Source organism: Micropterus dolomieu, linkage group LG01 (assembly GCF_021292245.1).
Source record: "Micropterus dolomieu isolate WLL.071019.BEF.003 ecotype Adirondacks linkage group LG01, ASM2129224v1, whole genome shotgun sequence".
NCBI lineage: Eukaryota > Metazoa > Chordata > Actinopteri > Centrarchiformes > Centrarchidae > Micropterus > Micropterus dolomieu.
Window position 1 is genome coordinate 44881005 of NC_060150.1, and position 8790 is coordinate 44889794.

An 8790-nucleotide genomic window follows, 5' to 3' on the forward strand; every position below is an offset into this window, starting at 1 on the left:
GATAAAAGCGTCAGGTAAATGTCCCTGCAATAGTTGGAAGGAAGGAAAGAGCTTTTCTTATCTCTTCATGATTCACAGGACTATCCTCTACAAATTAAAGCATATTAAAGACATAATTTAAAAGTTGGGTATTTCTGAAATCCCAACATTTTTGTCATCCGCCTTCAGAAAGTGAAACAACCCTTTCTGCATGACGCCTAATGCAGGCCGTGATTCAGACATGTTATTCTTTCATTGACCTCGTTATGTTTCCAAGAAGAAGCTGCCTGAAGAAAAAAAAACATTCCCACAACCGTCGTCGGCCTCCCGCCAGTGGCAGACAAGATTAACCTGAAACCTGCTGGTCCTGAACATCAAACACGCTCAACAATGATTCACTCTGTAAAGATGAACTCCTGCAGAGAGCAATCCCTCGGGGCGAAGCGCCACTACTGACTCTGGAGAAGGCATGCTCTCAATAAAACAACACGCACACGTCTGCTGAATGAGCGTCCTGCCGGAGAAGCAGATGGTGCGGCAGGTGAATGAGGGGCGTCGATAGAGGCATGCAGGCTGACAGAGGAGGAGATTAAAAGAGCCAGGAACCCAAAATCTGATACCCAGCCGGAGATCGCTGTCTCCTATCAGATAACCTCCACCGCCTGGAACAAAGAGCGAACGCTGTCTGCTTCATCAGTCTCATTTTTAAAAAAAATGCTTTTTTAGAAACTTTCGCCTCGAACAGCAGCTGCTTCCAAGGCCGAGCAGCGACAACAAGGAGGCACAGTGTTTGGTTTTATGGCCGCCGGCTCAGGCCTGTAAATTTAATGAATACTGAAGAAGAAGAAGAAGAAGAAGAGGAGGTAATTAGGAGAATGCATTAGAGGCACTTGCGCTCAATGCCTCGCATACACTTTCACTAATTAGCAGGTGTTAAACGCTGCTTGGGTCATGCAGGAGGGCTAAAAGATGTCAGCAGCTGATGTCTGAGCGAAATGTTGAATGTTAAACCTTTGCAAACCTTCGTCTGTGGGCAAGTTTATTTTAAACAGAAATCCAAACGCGGGAACAGTTATGTTACTTTGTGATTGTTGTTTGGACAAAAAGCAGTTCAGTCCTGCAGATAGAGCCTGGAGAGACGTTTGTGTAACATGACGGTGACACCAACAGATTTCAGCCTTAGTACTGTCTGAAAAAAGGTCTCTGATTTGTGTTTTCATCAGACGGTTTGTGATTTTAATTACATTTTGCCTAAGTTTCGACAATGAAACAAAGAGTTTTGTTGGAGATATTTTAAACAATCAGGTTTAGGTGAAACTTTATTTTGTATCAATACCGTCGGCCTCAGAAACCTCAAATGACACCCAGCACTTATCAAAACACCATGATGTGTAAATATTGTCTCTTCCTGTGCTTACACGCTGCACTACAGTCAGGCGATCTGTATTAGTTTGGCTTTTTCTAGTCAGGAAGTTTCATTGAGATCAATATCATATTTGCAAGAGAAATGTGAGAACAAATTGCCCAACATCACAAACACATACATTAATAATAAAAACATCAGTCAGTAATGCTTTTACACGAGGAGCGAGTGTTTCAAACTTGGGACTGTTGCGACAAACAAAACAAAGTCCGAGCTCAGATTAAATACTGTATGAAAGCACCAAAAGTACAACTGGGCAATTAAACAATTATATATATATATATAACAATTATAAAATATAATTTTAGTCAGTGACAGTATAACAAATGTTCAATTAACGTTTGATTTAATTCACTTAATCAGCACTTTATTTTAGATATTTGTTATATTGAGGAAAAGGGACTGAAAACAAGATTTAACTTGATTTTACTCAAACATATTTGCTGAAAAAGTATTTTATTTATTTATAATTGTTTTGAATGTTCCATCACAGATTTGTTTAGGGATCTACTGTTTGTTCTGACCATAAAGAAAAGTTTAAAAACCACAATTAGCCATCTGGTTTCTCTTTAACTTTCACTCAGGAGCAAAAAAAAAAAAAAAAAAAAAAAATCAGCCTTTAAACTTGAAAGAAATAATAATTTCACATTTATCATGATAATTACGGTAATCTAATGATTAACAACTTTATTGGCTTTATCGCTTAACCAAAACTCAAAATATCCTCATTATTGTTATATGCAGGTGCTCAATCAGCCAGTTCTACTTGACAGACACATTAATTAAACAATTATAGTCTGGAAAGATAAATACCGTATCCGGGAAGAGCAGGCTGGAGCCTGTAATAAAAAGTGCTGCTGCTGATGAACACACTGATCTGGAAACATGTTGGCAGCAGAGCACATGTTACATAACCCTGTGCGCTCAGAGCCAACAGCTGATGTTAACTACAACCCTCTCTGCATGTCAGGCACTGAACAATTATTAGGATCGCCCCTGCAGGGTTTGAGCTAAAAAAGAGAGACGCTGTCAGGGAGCCGGACTCCACAGTCAAATCATGCGGACATGTTGCGGAAACGCGCGTTTCTTAGTAGGTGAATCTGAATCGCTATCTAGCAGTTAGCAGCACTAGCACGGAGCAGGGGTTCCTGTACCTGACAGCCCTTTTTGTGGTGAAATCCAACCACCACGATGTGCAGCACCGGTCCCTTCAGGTCGTCTCTGCCGTGAGACTCCATCCCTCCCTGGTGTTTCGGCAGTCCTGTGATGTTTTTAACTCGGGGGGGTCCGGATGTAAACACAGCAAACAAAGCTGTTTTTCTACACCCTCAAAACGGTGTAAGTCCGCAGCAGACAGGCAGGAACGAGCACAACACAGCCACACACCGCGAGGACGAGTTTCCCTTCCGCCTCAGCTCGCTGCGCCAGAGCACGAAGCGAGCGGGAGGGTTCACCGCCGCGCACTTCCGCCTTCGTCTTAACAGCGTGATCGAGCTACTGAAAGCTACGTGAGGCCTACAGTCTATGCGTGAGGCTTATTAAATGACACATTATATATTAGGGAGTATTGTTAGTACAACATATGTACAAATAAATCTAATAATACCTGCGATAAAGCCAGAGTATATCAGACAAATACTTTTATTATAAGTTAAATTTAGATAAGTTCAAGAGTTACACTCTAATGTCCATACAAAATACAATATTTTATGATTTTATATATACTGATTCTAGATCACTAAAAAAAACCACAAACAACCGTATGTATATAGCAATTTACCCCCCCCCCCCCATAATATTAATTAATTCTGTAAATTTCATCAAATCCCTCAGTTGTATTTATTGTTTGCCTGTAAAGCCATGATGACAAGGCTTATTTAGACAATTAATAACCCCTGGCAAGTGGTAAAAAAATTTGTATTAGGATTTTTTTAATTTTTTAATTTTATTTTAATACCTACGTATTTATTGATCATAAAATGTTTTTATGTATAAAAGTAAATGTACTCCAATCAGCGTTTATTATTGTACACATTAGATTATTATTACTGTTCCATTAATGTGGGAGCATCATTTTAATGTCATAACTAATTGAGGCAGAGCTCATTTTATTGATTCTATAAACTGATTGATTGTTTAATCTATTAACGTGTCATATTTTATAAGATAAAATAGTCATCTTCAAAGTGACTAGTAACTACATATAAAAAAGTATATCTCAGTATCATGAGTATAAGGTCGCCTTTCCTCTAGTACTATTTTTAAGCAGCCTATATTTTCGACATGTAGCCTATCATTACTTGAGTATTACTACATTTCAGGGGAAACACATTTATTTAAGTTTTTAAAAAACCCATATGACATGCTAATAAGATATGATGCTGCAGTACAATACTACTAATCTACCCAGTGGTATCCAAAGCATCTAAATTTGGCAGCACTTTCACAAACGACAGTATCAAAATGCTTTTTCATATATTCGTAAGAGATCAAAACAGAATAATAAATATATTATACTATAAAACTTTGAACTTCTGCATAATGAGTTGGCTACTTTTACTTTTTGCACTTTAAGTAGTACATCTTGCTGACTGTTTGTACGTATGGCATTTCTGCTTATACCTAAGTGAAGAGTCTGAGTACTTCTTCCACCACTGAAAGTAGCACAACATTTAAATATTACAGTAAAAAAAAAAAAAAACTAACTTCGACCACCGGACCTGGCCTGCAGGCTACAGAAGCTGTGGCAGGGAGTTATCTTGACCTTGACTCCATTCTCTTTGTTACAGTCAAATAATTACGTCATGTGTTGACCATCGCACCCAGCGCCATCACGTGGAAACAGATTGAACAACATAATTTAATCTTCGAGGCCTTTTTTATTTTATGTTATAAATCTACCCGCCTGTGTGGTTTACTTAGTTTAATAACGTGTTTCTGATCTTCGCCTGCCGCAGTGACTCGTTTGAGTCAGGATCGATTGCTTTAGCCTGGCTGCTGGCGCTCGTCTCTCCATTGCTTCTGACTGCACACGGGGAGGGTCTGTTGAACAAACATGGCGGCTACTCCGACGACAAACCCGTCACAGTTGCTCCCGCTTGGTTTGTAAACTCTACATTATGCTTCTGTTTTTAGATTTTTAATTATTAATTAGTATTAAAAGTGAGAGGGCGGCGGCGGGACTTGATAGAGACGGGAGTTCCTGTTGTGTTAGCTTGTTAGCATCATGCTCCCAGCCCTCCTCATGTGTTTGCTAACACTGTGCTGCTAACCACAGATTTACTTTGTTGTTATAACTTATGTATGTTACACGCAATTTAATTTCCGCAGAGTCAACTTTTAATTGTACAGAAAGGTCGTATTTGTGGAAAAGAATTGCTCCAAAAGGCGGGTTAAAAATCGAAAAGTTGTGCGATTAGTGCTGAATCTTTGTCTTGTGTTTGAAATCATGAATCAATCATAAGAAATGATGCAGATTTGTGAAATTAATAGACACCCTGGTGAGCTATCTGAAGCTTGTGAATAGGGACCCAAACGCTAAGCAAAAAGTAGACACGTGTGTTTGAAGTACAAACTAATTGTCTGGATAAATGTTACAAATAAATAAAGCACATGCAATCTGTAAGCGTTTAACTACCCAGTGGTCCTAAGAAATTCATTACATCAGTCTAGCAACAATTTAATAGGTAAAATACAATAAAAATAATAAAATAAAACATTTGGCAAATGGAAATAACATTACACTTTAATTGACGGATTTCAGGATGGAAAGACTGATTTAAAAACTAGTTTAGTCCCAAGCTGTTTAGGGAATTCAAGCTTGAACATATTTCAGTAGTAACTGCTGTCTTAAGCAGCTTTTTAAAAAGCTGACACAGACAAACGCATTTTTATAGTATACAGGTAATCAGTTTAATTCCCATACCTGTGGATCTCTGCAAACCACACCAACGCTCGTACATTTAAGTTTAAGAAAAGTGTAAATTCTATCTTATCAGATCTGGCTGCGAACGTGATTTAAATAAATTGTTTTATTTTAAGGAATGACTATCCAAAATGGTTGGTAACTACTAAGTTAAGTCATTTTTCAAGCAAAATATTAACATTTTCAATTATGTTTTGGACTGTTAGTTGAAAAATAAAAACATGCAATTCTTTCTGGTACTTGCATTTTTCACCTTTCTCTGTTTTTATAGGTCAAATGATCAACTGATTTGAATTAAAAATTACCCAACAGATTCATAAAAAATTATAATAATTATCTGTTGCAACCCTAAATAAAATGAAGCAGTTAGTAGCAGTGCTTTATTGTATTGAGTGCAAGCATATGCATTAAAAAATAAGTGTGTAAAGATTATATTTTAAATGCCAGTAAACTTAATATATACTGAGACATTTGTAAGCATTTACCAAATAAAAACAAACAAAATACAAATTAGTGCTGAAACTAGTGAACGATAATTTTCGTTGTCGATTAATCTGTCTTTATTTTCTCAGTTAATCAATTAATCGTATGCCTATAAAATATTAGAAAATAGTGATAAATGGCCGTGATGGCGTCTCTAAATGTCTCGGTTTGTCCGACAAACAGTCCAAAACTAAAATTTATTAAGTATCAAATTTTAAAAGACGGGAATCTATAAACATTTGGTGTTTGTGCTTAAGAAAAGACTGAAATGATTCATCAATTATCAGAAAAAGTTGATTGACTTTGTGGATCAACTCATCGTTTCAGCTCTGAGTGCAAAGCCAGAAACGACAGGATCTCTAATTTCAGTTTTTGCTTTTCTCCCTTTTAGAGCTTGTGGACAAATGTATCGGCTCCCGAATTCACATCGTCATGAAAACCGACAAAGAAATCGTCGGCACCCTGCTGGGTTTCGATGACTTTGTCAGTATCCTTTCCAGCTTACGATCCAACCTGTTTAACGTGCTGCACGATTTTTCTGTTTTACTCTGAATGTTCTCCCAGATCTCGTCCTTAACGCGACGTTTTAGACATGGTCCTGGAAGATGTGACAGAATTGTAAGTACACTATTTTTTTTTTTTAAAGCCAGCTGCTTCACCTTTGTTTGTGTTTGTTGAATGAACTCGTTCTTCTATCGGCGTTTCAGTGAAATCACTCCAGAGGGAAGGAGGATAACCAAACTGGACCAGATCCTCCTCAACGGCAACAACATCACCATGGTGTGTAAATAATATCCTGTCTTGTTTGGTGTCTTAAGTTACTTTATTATTACTTCATACAGGATTTCCTGTGGAAAAGTCTAAAATCCAATCATCTTAATTTTAAGCCTTAAAATTCTTAAATATGATTTTGACGGGTCTTAAAAATGTATTGGATTACAATTTAAAGTTACTTTTATAAAGTTGCATTAATGTCAGTCCAGCTTTTAAATGTGTTTCGGGGAAAAATTGATAACCCTGTAACAAAACTACAAAAAGAAACCAACATAGAACCAACAACCACTGATGCAAACACACACACACAGCTAATGTGTCGCGATGTGGTGTGTGGGCTTAACGTGGCGTCTCCTCTCACATAGCTGGCCTACTTCTAGAAGTACTGAGCTAAAATTGTTTCTGTTAAGGTTACTTTCATCTAATATAATTAAATTGGTCTTGTTGAAACCTGCGAAACCCCGCCTATAGGCTCTCTGGTGTATTGTACACCTCCACATGACCTGTTGTTGTTTTAGAGCTCCACAGTATAATTTATATCCATATGTTGTCTTTGTTTTTGCAGCTCATACCTGGAGGAGAAGGTCCTGAAGTATGAGAGTCATCACTGAACACTGACAGTTTTTTTGTGTGTGTTGTGGATTGAAGCCTTTCCTACGTTGTGTTCCTTAGTTTGATTATTGTTGTTATTGGTCTTCCCTGTTGATTTTGAGGGAGGAAAATATTTTTGTAATAAGATTCCTAATTGAATATGTTTAAAAAAATTGAAAAAAAGAACTCAGATGTGCATCATGATTCACACATGACCAATAAGCATTTTTTTTAAATGTAAAAATAAACAAGAATCTCAAAATTTGAATAAAAACAAGCTTTTCTTTATTGTTTTAAACAATTTTAATTTAGTGCAAGTGTTTGTCTAAAACTAATGTGTCTTCACACAACAGCAGGGATAAAACTTTGATCCAGGGTTTTTTTTGTTTGTTTTATTGAGACGAATAAGCAAAATTGGAAACTCATCCAGGCGCAGCATTACTGAACAGAGTTGATTGATATTGAAGACACAGAGCGTCCCTCTCCTGCCGCGTCAGTACATTGAAGGTTTCTCCTCGCCTTTCGGATTGGTCACCTTTTCGAGATTCTTGCTGACGATGTCGTAAAGCTCGGCCTTCGGTAAACAGAAAAACAGTTTAAATATTATATTATGACAGAAAGCTCGTCAATACTTCTCTACTCCGATCGGTCTTGACTTACGTAGAAGCCGCGAATGTCGAGGACGATCACTCTGATCTCAGAGTAGATGGCCTCGTCCTTGTCGTGGACAAGCGAGCGGTAATCCATCTGTAGGGGGAGAAAGCGGAGTTTAAGGTATTTATGATAATTTAATCAAAGCGTTGATAAAACCAATAACGTGATAGTCAGTCTCTCAGCTCCAAACCCACTGGTCCCTAAATCTTAAAAACCATTAACACACACTGGTTTATTTTGACTCAGTCCCACATACGCCGTCCTGCTGCCCCCAAACATTCACTAGAGCGCCACATGTGGATTCATCCGCCGCTGAAAATAGTCCCCAACAAATGCTCTATTCCCTCCTGTTTGGTTAAGAACTTTAGGGAGCAGCTGTTTTAGATAATTACTGAGCTTTTTAAAAATGATATACACTCTTGATCTTGGTGGATCATAACCGGGTTGTAAGTACTGCTTCAAAATGCCAAAAGAAGAAACAGGAGCAAGAGACAAAAAATAGAGAGTAGGCAATTTATTGAAAACTGCATTTAAACTCTTCTTAAAAGATCCTGAGAGTTATGGGACAAAAGAAGTCAAGTGGTAGACCCAAAACAAATTCACCTGCACTGAGCCGCAGGATCCGGCGGCTTGTCCGTGAAGACACAGGTCGCTCCTCGACCCAAATTAAGGCACTTACTGATGCTGACTGTAGCCCAGTAACCATAAGACGTCATCTGCGAGAGAAGGGCTTCAAGAACAAAAAACGTCTTCAAAGGCCGCGTCTCCTCGCACGCCACAAACTTGCCCGTTTCGAATTTGCAAGGGAGCACAAAACATGGGACGTTGAAAGGTGGAAGAAAGTTTTATTCTCTGATGAGAATCATGATTTGGGGTGCTTTTTTCCATCAATGGGAAAACGGAGCTTCAGATTGTCCAGGGGCGTCAAACGGCGACTGGCTATGTGGACATGTTGCAGCGG

General features: G+C 38.2%; 3 protein-coding genes across 4 annotated transcripts in view; 1 reads left to right on the top strand and 2 right to left on the bottom strand.

The window, feature by feature from the left end:
* avl9 (AVL9 homolog (S. cerevisiase)) overlaps window positions 1-2847 on the bottom strand; it is a 31484-nt gene extending 28637 nt beyond the window's left edge. Inside the window, exon 1 of the mRNA XM_046041972.1 lies at window positions 2557-2847. Coding sequence (XP_045897928.1) covers window positions 2557-2640 — 84 coding nt within the window. The 5' untranslated portion in view covers window positions 2641-2847. The remainder of the gene's footprint in view (window positions 1-2556) is intronic.
* A 1488-nt stretch (window positions 2848-4335) lies between these two features.
* On the top strand, window positions 4336-7449 carry lsm5 (LSM5 homolog, U6 small nuclear RNA and mRNA degradation associated). The gene is made up of 5 exons (XM_046042129.1): window positions 4336-4503; window positions 6202-6297; window positions 6401-6428; window positions 6518-6590; window positions 7150-7449. The coding sequence occupies exons 1-5, from the start codon at window positions 4458-4460 to the stop codon at window positions 7180-7182; spliced, it is 276 nt and encodes a 91-aa protein (XP_045898085.1). The 5' UTR covers window positions 4336-4457; the 3' UTR covers window positions 7183-7449.
* Window positions 7438-8790, bottom strand: part of psme2 (proteasome activator subunit 2) — a 5801-nt gene continuing 4448 nt past the window's right edge. For both annotated transcript variants that reach the window (XM_046042090.1, XM_046042042.1), the window contains exons 10-11: window positions 7836-7922; window positions 7438-7749 (exon numbers count right to left, since the gene is read on the bottom strand). In XM_046042090.1, the coding sequence (XP_045898046.1) occupies window positions 7669-7749; window positions 7836-7922 (168 nt within the window). In that variant the 3' untranslated portion in view covers window positions 7438-7668. The remainder of the gene's footprint in view (window positions 7750-7835; window positions 7923-8790) is intronic.